The sequence below is a fragment of the Haliotis rufescens genome, unplaced genomic scaffold (genome assembly GCF_023055435.1).
Source record: "Haliotis rufescens isolate VD_foot unplaced genomic scaffold, xgHalRufe1.0.p SCAF_158, whole genome shotgun sequence".
Taxonomy (NCBI): domain Eukaryota; kingdom Metazoa; phylum Mollusca; class Gastropoda; order Lepetellida; family Haliotidae; genus Haliotis; species Haliotis rufescens.
Genome location: NW_025963844.1, coordinates 123,528 through 136,997, shown reverse-complemented (window position 1 = coordinate 136,997; position 13,470 = coordinate 123,528). Strand labels below are relative to the sequence as shown.

Below are 13,470 nucleotides of genomic sequence, written 5' to 3'. Positions count from 1 at the left end.
GAAACGTCGCCTTTACAGTATTAAAGAAGTTGTTATCCATAATATTGTCTAATTTGGAGATAAATATGTTAATTCTCATTCTGAGATGTTCTGAGAGCATGAAAAACCCTCTTCCAAATTTGGTAGCAGTATGTTGGTTTGATTGATTTAATTTAATTTTTTTAAATACTGTTCCAGTCTAGAGAGACCAAAACATCCTAAGTTCAGTCAACACACAGGTGCATCCTAAGACCTTCATATTCATATGTACATTTATTATATTTTTTGTATGTACAATTTATCACAGTCAAAATCACAGTTTCTCACCAGTCAACATGCATATAAAACAACTCTAATAACAATAAAACATCAATAAAAGACATGATCAATATAAATATACATGCGATAACGATTGAATTCCATTATGGCTACCAATGCTGATCAGTATTCCTTTACCGTTAGTATTACCGTACTCGACGTAATAAGCACCCCTCTCTAATAAGCGCCCACGGCGATTTTTGATAATATATTAGCTAGTGAACAATCCCAATTGGCACTCCATCCGATTGATCAATGTACACAAGACTTATTTATTCATGTATGATACGCACTTGTGTGTTATACGCACCCTTAATTATGGGCAATTTAATTCTGGAATATATATCTATCGCGTATAATACACACAGATTGTTCTTTTGTATCATTTCAAGCTGCCAGCATAAGCCACGAAATTTACAATCTTTCAACCCTGTTTTTTTCTCTCACCAAATTATATTCAAATAAGAGCCCCCCTATTTCTAGTTTTGAGAGTGCCCTGGGCGCTTATTACGTCGAATACAGTAATGATAATATGTTTACAACAACATAAAGGAGCGATACATTTTACTTCAATCCTTTGTATCATAATATGGTGAAATGAGTTGGGTTTTATCACCATTCTGAGCAGTGGTTCAGTTACCAACATATCAGTGTATATGGGAGGAAAACAAGGCATGGTGAAGGTCAAGACCGTGACCACTTGAAAATCAAGAGCATGGGTATGGTGCTGATAAAGTAATGATTGATCTCCCCACTCGATTTCATAATTATTTCAGTTATATCGTGGCATGTCAGTTTGATGTGAGCTGAAAGCCTGATGTGATGTCTTAGACGTGATATTTACCACGTTTGTGAAACCCATGAGCTAGAGTATGGTGCTGATAAGATAATCAGGGTGACTCTGGGATACAAACGTATCACAGATCATCATAGGTTTCTGGCACGGGAAAGGGACACAACTCTGCAGGGCGAACTATTTTATGACGGTGATCAGCCCGACGTTAAGCCCGCCCATAAATAATTGCTCTCACTAGCATGGAAATAATCATGTTTACAAATCATTTGGAAGCATTAAGCAGTGATAATGTTTCGCATACAAAAGGATTTTTGATGATTGACATTTAATTTGTTTTCAATGATTGTTATTCAAATGTCATGTATGGGCTCAGGATTTAATGCATGTAAGAAGCAATGTTGTCCCAAATGTCAAAAAGTATTCTACCACAATACTCCAGGCAAAATATTATTATGGGAATTACAAAAACAATCCCCAAAATTCATCAATATTCTATCTTATCCCAGTCTTTCACTCTTCCTTCCCGATCCATCTCAATGGAGTCTCTTCTTTCTCGTTGGTAAGACTCCTCTCCACGATTAGATTTGTTGCCGGTATCTTCATTCTGTTCAGTTGTGTTCTGTGAACTGTTATGGACTTCCTCCTTGAATGTGACCTCTGGCCTTTCACCCTTGACCTTGACCTCTGGTGACTTTTCACCTTTCACTCTGTCACCACTTTGACTTTTGGATGAAGATTCTGTGAAATCTTCAGAGTAAGATTCATCACTGACCTTGTTTTTATCTTGACTGACATTGGTGTCTCCTTGATTGACCTTGGTGTCATCTTGACTGACCTTGACCTGTGGTACTGAAGTAGATGTGGAAGTATCATCTGTTTTGGGTGTGTCAGAAGATAATGTTGCCTGTTGTGCTGGTTTGAGTGAAGAGCTTGTGTCACTTTCAGAATCAGAAGATGACTGTCCTTTGGATTCAGACACAGGGGCAGGTTTTAATTGGCTTTTGTCTGACGATTTTCCACTAGTTGAACTGTCTGACTGTCTCTTGTTGTCGTCTGTTTTACTTGCTTGGGACTTACTCACACTCTGGGAAGCTTCGGAGAAATCTTCAGAGTACGAGGCATCATGGTCGCCATCCTTTGGGGGAGAACCCTCTGTCTTGGAGATCTCGGATCTGGGTGGAGTACTTGGGGTTGTCACCACCTCGGGTTTGGGAGGGGAACCCGGCGATGCTGCTTCAGAGCCTGCTTTCTGAGAAGAGCTTGATGTCTTAGATGGTTCTGATCTTGTCTGAGACTCTGTTGGTTCTGATTTTGATAGAGACTTGCTTGTTTCAGCTTCCGACTCATCACTGCTGCTGCTGTCAGTCTCGCTGTCGGAGCTGTAGTCATCGTCACTATTGTCTGTTGAAGAAGGTGTCACTGGTTAATGATAAATCCTGAATACATTCATCTATTAACATCACAAAAATACACTAACAGCCATCAGTCTGCGGAATTGGCAATCCCAAGACCAAGTGGTAATAAGGAATATCTAGGATAACTTGGGGTCTGTGAGTGAGGTGAAATTTGTGTTTATGTTTATTTAAAGATTATGAACCAAAAAGTAATCATTATTAGTGTGACTGATTGTATGGTTTGACCCCCAAAAAGAAAAGAAAACAAGTATATTCCAAAGAAGTTTACATCTTATCCAAATATCAATTTGTTTTACATACTCATGTCAAACTCAAATATTACATTATTACAAAATTTTGCATTGTACATACATCATGCATTGTTAGTTAGAAGACACACGCATACCTTGTAAATACGTTGACCTATGGCCTTTCAGTTTGAATAAACAATTTGGAGACTGATTGTATTGTTTGACTTAGGCAAAGAAAAGAAAAGAATGCCTTGCATTTAATAACCTGAACTCAAAATCTTTAAACCTTCACATGCCAACCTAAGTGATTAATTGGTGACATGTGGTTATTTTTAATTCAACCAAAACAGCCAAAGACACAATTAACAAAATAGTTTCAGTTTAACTTTATTTCCATGATTTCCACAAAAGAAAAATATTCAACAACAAAAATAATTCAAAATGAAAGTATTAACTTTTTCAATAATAATTCTTCAAAAACATTGTATGTTCTCTCTTGCCACTGCAGTCCCCTTATCAAGATAACGTGGCCTTCGATAAATACATATACTGTAAAAATACTACACCTCTTGCAGTTAAACAAAAGCATTTTTTTTCCCCACAATATAACCCAACTGACCCAAACAAAAACAAACAAGAGTCATCAGAAGATGACATCCCCCCAGTTTCCACAAATTCGAAAGAACAAAGCATCTGACTGTTACTTTAAGTCGAACTTGATGAGAGAATTTCTACCTAATCTGTCTGTCCATATACAAGAGTAAATACTGAGCTATCAAAACAATACCATGGAATTAGGATTCGGAACTTTGGATTTCTATGTCAGGTACACACCATTATGAACAGAATCAAAATCAAACTTGTTGCCATGGAAACAGAAAAAAATATAAATTCTAAAAAACCCTGAAAGGCACCAGATGACAACCTGGTCTTTGATTGTGCACATTTTAAGAAAGTGTTTCTATTATTTTTAGAGATATGGTCCAGACAAACACACCATTATGAACAGCGTCAAAGTCAAACTTGTTGCCATGGAACCAGGATTTTTGTGTGTGTAAATTCCTAAATAGCAAAAGGCACCACTTCACCCCATGTTTAATACATGTACCAAGTTTGGATGAAAAATGTTGAATAGTTTTTTAGTTCTGCTCCAGAAACAACACCTACCTCCGTTTCAGCTAAGTCTAACTTGTTTCCATGGAAACAGGAAAAAAATCAAATGTTGAAAAATTCCCAAATAGCAACAGGAGCCACTTCAGCCCTTGGTCAATACATGTACCAGGTTTAGATGAAAAGTCTTTCACAGTTTTCAAGTTGTATTCCAGAAACACACCTACCCACACCCTTCCAAACTGTTTCCATGGAAATTGTGAAAAATAAAAATGCCAAAAAACAAACAAATAGCAAAAGGCACCACTTCAGGATCTGTTTGATATATCTGGCATTTAAAAAAAAAATTGAATGGTTTCTGAAAACGAAATGATTACGCACGGTCGGACAGATTGACAGACAGACAGGCGAGGCATCGACTATGTTCCCCCATAATATATCCTGGGACAAAATGCAATATTTGAGACAGGATAAGCAAAAATTACAAATGTATGGCCGAACCTACCCTTAGCACGTGGACGTTCACCAAGTCGAGACTTAGGCCTGTCGACACCCTCCTTATGACCTTTCCCTCTGTTTCGGTGAGCCATCGTATCCTCAGCATCATCACTGTCCTTGACCATGTCTTCACCTCTGACCTGAGCCTCATCTTCATCTGGTTCTTCATCCTGGTTCTGTTCTTGTATCTGGATAACTGATACCTTCTTGTCAGTATTTTCTGTTTCCGCCGTTTTGGAATTATCAGAAGCGTTTGTTTTGGACTTCTCATGCTCTGGAGTGTTTTTTTGTGGTTTTGTATGCTCTGATTTTTTGCTGCTTGCAGCGGTTTTTTTAGTTGATTCTTTAGATGTTTTGGTGTCTGGAGACTTCTTGTTTGTTGCAGTTGCCCCATCACTTGCCTGTTTTGATGGTTTGGTGTCAGATTTGGACTCTGTTGGCGTCTCCTGTGCTTTCTTCTTATTCGACTTATTGGAAGCTAGAGATGCTCTTGACAGTGAGCGGGAGGTTGATCTAGATTTTGATCTGTAAAATCAGTTTAGAGAACAAGTTTAAAGTTAAAAAACGAAATCTTATATCAAAAGGATAAAAATCACATTACTTTTTATATCTTGATCAGGTAAAGATAATCCCCACAGAGATTCTGAGGATAGAATAGGCCCCCAGCAACCTAATGTAGAGGCGACCAAATGAATCGGAGACTTGGTTGATAGCTCGACATTGTACTAGACGGCATGGATCGATGGTCATAAAATCAATTACTGGATTGTCTGGTCCAGATTCTATTATTTACAGACTGCTGTTATATAGATGAGTAGCATTAAATAACAAACAAGAATTTCTGTTTTTTCACGATATCCCTCCTTACACTAAAATTAATTACTTTTTAAAACACAAATGGTATTGTATCCAGATTCCAAAATTATGCACATATTATACCATTTATAGTGTGTCAGATTCAGCTGTGATCCCCGTAGCCTCCAGTGTGTCTTCATACACTGAGAAGCAGGGTGTGTAGTTAAATAGGCTCATGTGATAAATTAGAGTGAGTGAGTTGGGTTTAACGCTGCTTTTAACAGTATTACAGTTATATCGCAGCGTGTCAGCTTAATGTGGGAGGAAAGCCCAAAGTGATGCAGGTATCAGACGTTTACCACTTCGGTGAAACCCATGAGCACGGGTATGGTGCTGACAAACCTAGAAACATAATCGGGCCGAACCGGGATTTGAACCAACAATCATAGGTTTCTGGCATGCCCAAGGGACGCAACTCTCTACAGTGAATCGCGGCGCCGCGGCGCCCGTGCCCCCTCATAAATTAGAATCACATATCCTTGATAGATTTGTAACCTACTAAACTAAAATAGAGTCTTGTGGCTCTGTAGCTAACCTCATTTGTGAGGAAATAATGGCAGCCGTGTATCATGGGATAACATACTAAGTTATCTTATAATAATTAGATCTACATCAAGTGCTTTTATGAGTTATGGTGGTGTAATATTTATACATCATTTCATATAATTATAGTTGACCAAGTAATAAATATCATTAGGTAAAATGCATATATAAAATATCAGTAGTTTCAGTTAAAGCTGTTTTAGATGGTTGCTAGCCTAAGGTAATGGGAGCGCGTCTTCTAGACATACTATTCAATAAGACAAGAGTTACGTCTACATAGTTTAATTGATTTGAAGCTTTTAGATAAATGCTAGCCTAAGGTATCAAGATCCCATCTCCCAGACAAAGGATATTTATTTAAGTATATCTGTCATCACCTACCGGGGTATATTAGAATAACATTACTTCAATTAAGACTCATTAAGGATTAGCCCCCATACAAGCTCGTCCATAGTGCATTAAGGATTAGCCCCCATACAAGCTCGTCTATAGGGCATTAAGGATTAGCCCCCACACAAGCTCATCTATAGTGACACCCTAATCTCTTTCAAAACATCCAGTAAATATGTCAACAAGATTAGTGCCAGTCCAACAGGATAAACAGGATTTAGTATTCCCCTCTGTCTAGCCATCCATTTAGCTTAGGACACAACCAAGCGTGTATCATCCAATCACATTCCTTTCTATTGTTTAAATTTTTGTTAAATACATACTGTAGGCAGGTTTTAAGCAGAGAAGGGGTTTGACTCTCTTACCAAGCAGACCTCTCTCCCACAGCCCAGAGTGTGTACCGACTCTCTGTGGCACCCTCAGTTATTATCTAAGTATATTGTAAATTGTTAATTGTTCTTGTAAATAAAATTGTGATTAGTCTCCTGTGACTCTGGCTCTTTGCTGACTAATTCCCCAAGAAAACAAGCACGTCATTTGGAAGGTATTGTTCACCCAGAACAGTTCCATGATAATTTGGCGGAGAATCATCGTTTTCGGAACCACAGAGTCCAGGAACTAACTACGACCAGCTACAAGAACCCATTGGAGGACATGTCCAACTGTGATCTCCTGATGGAATAACAAGCAAGCTGCATCAACCTCTGACCTCAACACTGGATTAAAGACAACCAACTCCTCCAAAGACACCAACAAAGGAAGAAAAAGTCTTCAAATATTGTAAGTAATACATTGTTGATTTCTTGTCATCCTTTAATTTAGTACGGTACATACTAATAGGTGTCATGGCAAATATGGAGTCTGGTATGGAAAGTAACTTTGAAAGTGAAATTCCAACAGTGTCTTTAGTTACGCCCCTTGCCAAAAGTGTAATTCAGGCAAAATTTGGCACAACAACAACAAATTGTTTAGTAGACACAGGGGCATCCATTTGTTGTATTTCGTCTGCTTTTCTGAGCACAGCTTTTGAAAACCTTACTCTTGGAAACTCACCCTTTCCACAGGTAAAAGGTGTTGGCGGCGAATTGCATAAAGTGTTAGGTTCAGTTGTGTTAGATTTTGTCATTGAGGATCAGGAATTTTCTCAAAGATTCTATGTACTGCCTACACTGCCGAAGGCAGTGATACTAGGTGAGAACTTCCTTGATGACAATGATGCAGTCTTAGATTATAGCTGTCATTCCTTGATACTCAACAACAGCACCTCAGATAGGCAATATATCAATTTCATAGCCAATTCAGTGCATGAGATTAGTGGATTAGCAAAAACAATAGATCAGATTTACATCCCCCCTCAGAGTGAAATTCATTTCAAGGTCAGACTATCAGAGACCAAAGAGGATTCCCTCATCCTCATTGAACCCATTGCTTCCCTCACTGCTCATTCTGAAGTAGCAGGCGGTAGAACTCTTTCTAAATCAAAAAGCAAGACTGCTACATTTAGGCTTATGAATCCCTCCCAAGAAGAAAAGGTTCTTGACAAGGGTACAGTTGTAGGCAAATTTAGTTACATTGACAAAGACTCTGTTTTTGAAATCGGCTCTGACCAACCATTCATCAGTACCGTTAACACCGACAATGAGAAGAGAGACAATGACACCAGGGATTATGTCAAAATTGCACAGGAGTTAGGATTTGATTTGACCAATACACAACTGACTCCAGACCAACGACACAGACTACTTAGATTTTTGGGACAAAATAGAAACATGTTTTCAACAAGTCTTGCAGATTTAGGTAAAACTGACCTGCACCAACATATCATTGACACTGGCAACCACCCACCCGTTAAGAGTAGACCATATCGTCAATCTCCTCATCTCCAAAAAGTCACTGAAGAACTTATAGATGATTTTCTGAAGTATGATTTGATCGAGGAGTCAACTTCTATGTATTCAGCTCCCATTATCCTAGTCAAGAAACGTGATGGCTCATATAGATTTGTTTGTGACTACAGAAAGTTGAATTCTGTCACTTTACCAATGTCATGGCCTCCTGTTTTTGATGATGTTGTTGATAACATCACCAATGCACAAGCTAAGATCTTCTCAACTTTAGACCTTGCTAATGGCTTCTTCCAAGTGCCATTACATGAAGATTCAAAGCATAAAACTGCTTTCGTCACCCATCAAGGCATTTATCAATTTAAACGATTGCCCCAAGGTTTGACAAATTCTCCACTTTGTTTTCAACAGCTCATGAGCAAAGTGCTACGAAAATTGCTTTTTAAGGTTGCGCTGATCTACATTGATGATTTGATAATTTACAGCAAAAACTTTGAAGAGCATCTTCAACATTTAGAGCAAGTATTTTACTATCTGAAACAGGCAAAATTAACACTAAAGCCATCCAAATGCAATTTTGCAACGGACAAAGTATCTTTTCTGGGTCATGTTTTATCATGTGGAGGTGTTCAAGTTGATGACAAAAAGATTGAAGCAATTAGAACCTTTCCAGTGCCCAAGTCACAAAAGCAGATTCGCTCCTTCTTAGGTCTCACAAACTTCTACAGGAAGTATGTGAAAAATTACGCTCACATAGCCCTTCCACTGAATGCCTTGCTAAAGAAGCATTCGGAGGCAGAACTAGGAAAGAAACCAAAGTTCCAATGGTCACTTGAGTGTGATCAGGCATTCAACACACTCAAACATGCTATGAGTAATACACCTGTTCTGGCGTATCCAAATTTTGACAAAGAATTTCTTCTTGCAACTGATGCCAGTGATATGAGCATAGGTTTTGTTTTGAGTCAAAAAGACGAGAAGAATAATGAACATCCAATAGCTTATGGTGGTAGAGCTCTTCATGGCAGCGAAAAGAACTGGAGCATTACAGAAAAGGAAGGCTTAGCTCTAGTTGAAGCCATTAGATCCTTTCGTCCGTACCTTGCAAATTCCAAATTCACAGTCTACACTGATCATATAGCATTGAAGTGGCTGAAATCCATCAAGGATGCCACAGGTAGGTTAGGACGATGGTCTTTGGAACTCTCTACCTACACTTTTGACATTGTTCACCGCAGCGGCAAAGCCAATGGGAATGCCGATGCTCTCTCACGTAGGGAATATGAGGAAAATATTAACTGTAATGATCAGACAGAAGAAGATGCTGAGAAAACAGTCTTCTCAGTAACTTCAACTCAGCAAAGCAAATCAACTAGCAGTACCACAATCTTGCCAAACACCCATTCATCCACACAAGTCACACAGACAACTCAGACTGAGGATATTTGCACACCTATTGTCAATCACTTAGAATCAGACACACAGACAACACATTGGTCAGTCACCTTTGAATATGAAGAGGATTATCAGTCAGTACCAGTTAATGTTGTCGCAGCATTACATGCTACAAATGCTGATGTTACCCAAGACACATTGGTTGAAGTAAGTATAAAAGAACATCCAAATTTACGTCACCTACAAAGGATTTGTCCAGATTTCATCCAAATCTTTGACTACAAAGAGGATGAAGTCCTTCCACAAAATGAAAAGGATCGTCAAAAGATTCTTATTGAAGCCAATACTTTTGAAATTGATGAAGGCATCCTATACCGATTCGTTCCACAAAGACAGAAAGGCCACGCAGACAAGTTCATTAAACAGCTGGCAGTCCCAAGAACCCTCAGAAATCAAGTCCTGCAATCCTATCATGACTCAGAGTTTGGCGGTTGCCATCATGGGAAAGAAAGGATGCACAACACCATGAGACCTAAGTACTACTGGCCCAAAATGTACAGCGATATTGCTACTTATGTCCAGACATGTGAGGTATGTCAACAGACCAAGAGGCACTACCATGGCAAGAAGGCACCACTTCGTCCACTACCTGTAGAAGAGGTCTTCACCCGATGGCACGTTGACATTCTCGGTCCCCTGCCAACAACACCAGATAAGTACAAATACATTTTGGTCATCACAGATGCATCATCTAGATGGTGTGAAGCCTTTCCACTTCGGACCCAAGAAGCCAAAGAAGTAGCAGATGTTCTCGTCAGAGAAATATTTTGTCGGTATGGCGCTCCAAGGACCTTAATTTCAGACAGAGGTCAGAACTTCATGTCCAAACTTATCAAAGCAATTTGTGAACTTTTGGCAATTAAATTTACCCATACCAGCCCATACCATCCTCAAACTAACAGCTGTGTAGAAAGGCTCAACTCTTATATCAATCAATCACTAAGAGCCTACTGTAACAAGTCTCAAAATGATTGGCCCCGTTTCATTCCTGGCATCATGATGGCCTATCGGATGGCTCCAAATTCATCAACTCAAAAATCCCCATATGTTATGCTTTTCGGCCGGGAAATGAGAGCTCCACAAGATGTATCATTAATTCCAAAAGAAAATTTAGGCCACAATAACAAAAGTTATCTTTCCAATTTGCTTGAGGAGCTTGAAATCACTAGAACAATCGCAGCTGAAAACACTGCTCGGGCTAAGGAGGTGTATTCAGAACAATATAATAGAAATGCTAAAGAACCAGAATTCGCCCCAGGTCAAAGAGTTTGGCTTTACTGTCAAAAAGTTGAAAAAGGCCTTTCCAACAAATTAACCAAAAAGTGGTATGGTAGCTATTATATCATCCATACAGGTCCAAATTATACCTACAAACTGCGCCGAAGTTCTGATGACAAAATACACAAACCACTGGTCCATGCCAACCGTCTGAAGCCATATTTTGATCCTGCTGATCGTCCACAGTATCCTCGAGAACCATACCTCAATAACCCCAGTGACATAGATTCAGGAGTCATGGATGACAACGAGGAACCAGTCAATGATACTCAGTTTGACAGCAACAATTCCCCATCAACAAGTTCAACTTACCAGGCTACTGATCAATCACCTCCACAACAGAAAGGTAAGAAGGTCAATTCCAAAACAAAGGCAGGTACTTCCAGCAACAAGAGTCAGAAGCAAAAGACCCCAACAAAGAAGAAAAACCCTGCTTCAAGTACAACAGAAAAACCTACCAGTCCCACGGCAACCATGAAGGAAAATCATGCCACACCAGGTCCTAGTGCTCCAACCAAGGTAAATGACAAGGTAAATAAAGGGAAAAGAGGAGTGAATAGTAAGCATCACCAGCCCAAATCCAGAAAACAACCCGACGACAGCCAGGTACAACCTCCAAGTCCAACATCAGGTTATCAAACCAAGGACATCCCTCAGGTCTTCAATCCAGAGGACATCCACTCAATTGTTAGTTCCAAGAGAGCTAATGGCAAAATCTACTACAGAGTAAAATGGAAGGATCCAGAAAGAGGAAACACGTGGGAGTATGGCAGCAGCATTCCAGACTCCATTCGGAGAGAATTTCACCTCAAAAGAAGTATGTCAGGAAAACGACGAAAACGTCCACTGAAGAATCATAAGTTTTTCGACCAAAAGGAATCAGCACTAGACAATAAATCAGTCAATGTTCTGTCAGGGAATACAATGTCAGGAAATGTCAAGCAAGACAACACCAAACCATGCATAGAATTAAATGTCAAACCACATCCGTTTTTTCCCAAACACCTACGAAGAGTAGAACATAAAATAGAAAGAGTTCTGGGCATTGAAATTATTCAAGGAGACTGCTATGTCAAGGTCTCATATAAAGAACATCCTGATACTGTCCACACATGCTATTTTGAAAGTGTTCCTCCCCACCTCGTACAGCGCTACCTTGATGATAGCTGGCAGGATCTCCGAAATTGGTCCTGTCTAGAAGATAATCCTCCATACGATCCAGAGGAAGCACCAATTTATAAATCCAAAAGGGGTATTTTTCCACATAAAGACTTTGGAAATATCAACACCTTTTTCTACCGTGAATCATATCTGAATTACACAGAATGTGGTACCACTCAACCATACGGTGATCTACTCCCCATATATTCTGATATCTGCCAATTGCACATATTCTTGATCAAAATACAAAATCTCCTGAATAAACGGTGCAAATCACGAAACAGCTATTAGCTGTATCTTGTTATGTTTTCTTGTGTCCAGTCTTTTCACTATGGGTCGCCAGTTGAGAACAAATGGCATCAGCCTGATCATCTGAGTTATTTGTATCACAACAAATTTTGAGCATTGACCTGATCAACCAATCTCAAAAGCGAAGTGAAATGACACAAACCAAACCATACTGGGAATCGAACCCAAACCGTACCTAAGCGAACCCAAACCGTACCGAAGTGAAATGACACAAACCAAACCATACTGGGAATCGAACCCAAACCGTACCAAGCGAACCCAAACCGTACCGAAGTGAAATGACACGAACCCAAACCGTACCGAAGCGAACCAAACCATACCGAAGCGAACCAAACCATACTGGGAAGCGAACCCAAACCGTACCGAAGCGAACCAAACCATACTGGGAAGCGAACCCAAACCGTACCGAAGCGAACCAAACCATACTGGGAATCGAACCCAAACCGTACCGAAGCGAACCAAACCATACTGGGAATCGAACCCAAACCATACCGAAGCAAAATAAACCAAACCCTATCGCATTGAACCGAAGGAAAATCAAAGCGAAACAAACCAAATTCAAATAAAGCAAACTTAACAACCGAAATGAACCAAAACAAAGAAAAGGCAAACCAAATAGTTACGAAAACTAACAATGATATACACCTTTTGTATACCGTATTAATGTAACAAATCAATGCACTTGTTATATGCACATGCACATATAATGTGTCTAATGATTGTATCCAAAAGTAGAAGGATATTACTATTGTTTTCATGATAAACCTTTGTAATTTGCCGCCAATACATTCTTCCTGGTCATGACACCGTTTAGTAATAATTATGCACTGATCTTTTACATCATAATTATCATATTTGTTTTATTTTCTAGTTATTACAGACAAACTGAGGAAGTATTTATATATGACATATTATTTGAACATGCTAACTCTCTTTTCTTTGTTTCCATGTAAAACCTCCATGGACACAGCCTACTACCTTACAACCCCAATCCAGGATGTGGAACTCAAGGCCTCCTACATCACCCATAAAACCACCAGTACAGAGTGCCAAGACAAGCCAGCTCCACATCCAGAACCCCTTATGACAGCATTTTTATATTATGTTTCCTTATATCAAAGAGACTCTATAATAATTATTATTCACTACTACCAGTTTAACTTTATACATTGTCCATCTAAGCCTTAATTATTTTTATTTTTACACGTTTGGGGTCCAAACTTTTTCAGACGGAGGGGAAGTTATCATGGGATAACATACTAAGTTATCTTATAATAATTAGATCTACA

General features: G+C 39.1%; 1 protein-coding gene across 1 annotated transcript; it reads right to left on the bottom strand.

The window, feature by feature from the left end:
* Positions 1-697: 697 nt before the first annotated feature.
* On the bottom strand, positions 698-4,889 carry LOC125380860 (dentin sialophosphoprotein-like). The gene is made up of 2 exons (XM_048396602.1): positions 4,354-4,889; positions 698-2,494 (listed from the first exon to the last, which is right to left on the bottom strand). The coding sequence occupies exons 1-2, from the start codon at positions 4,469-4,471 to the stop codon at positions 1,578-1,580; spliced, it is 1,035 nt and encodes a 344-aa protein (XP_048252559.1). The 5' UTR covers positions 4,472-4,889; the 3' UTR covers positions 698-1,577.
* Between the last annotated feature and the right edge of the window lie 8,581 nt (positions 4,890-13,470).

Coding starts and splice junctions, on each gene's coding strand:
- LOC125380860 (XM_048396602.1), bottom strand. CDS start 4,471: ATGGTCAAGGACAGTGATGATGCTGAGGATACGATGGCTCACCGAAAC. Junction 2,495..4,353: donor TGAACGTCCACGTGCTAAGG/GTAGGTTCGGCC, acceptor CTTCTTCAACAG/ACAATAGTGACGATGACTAC.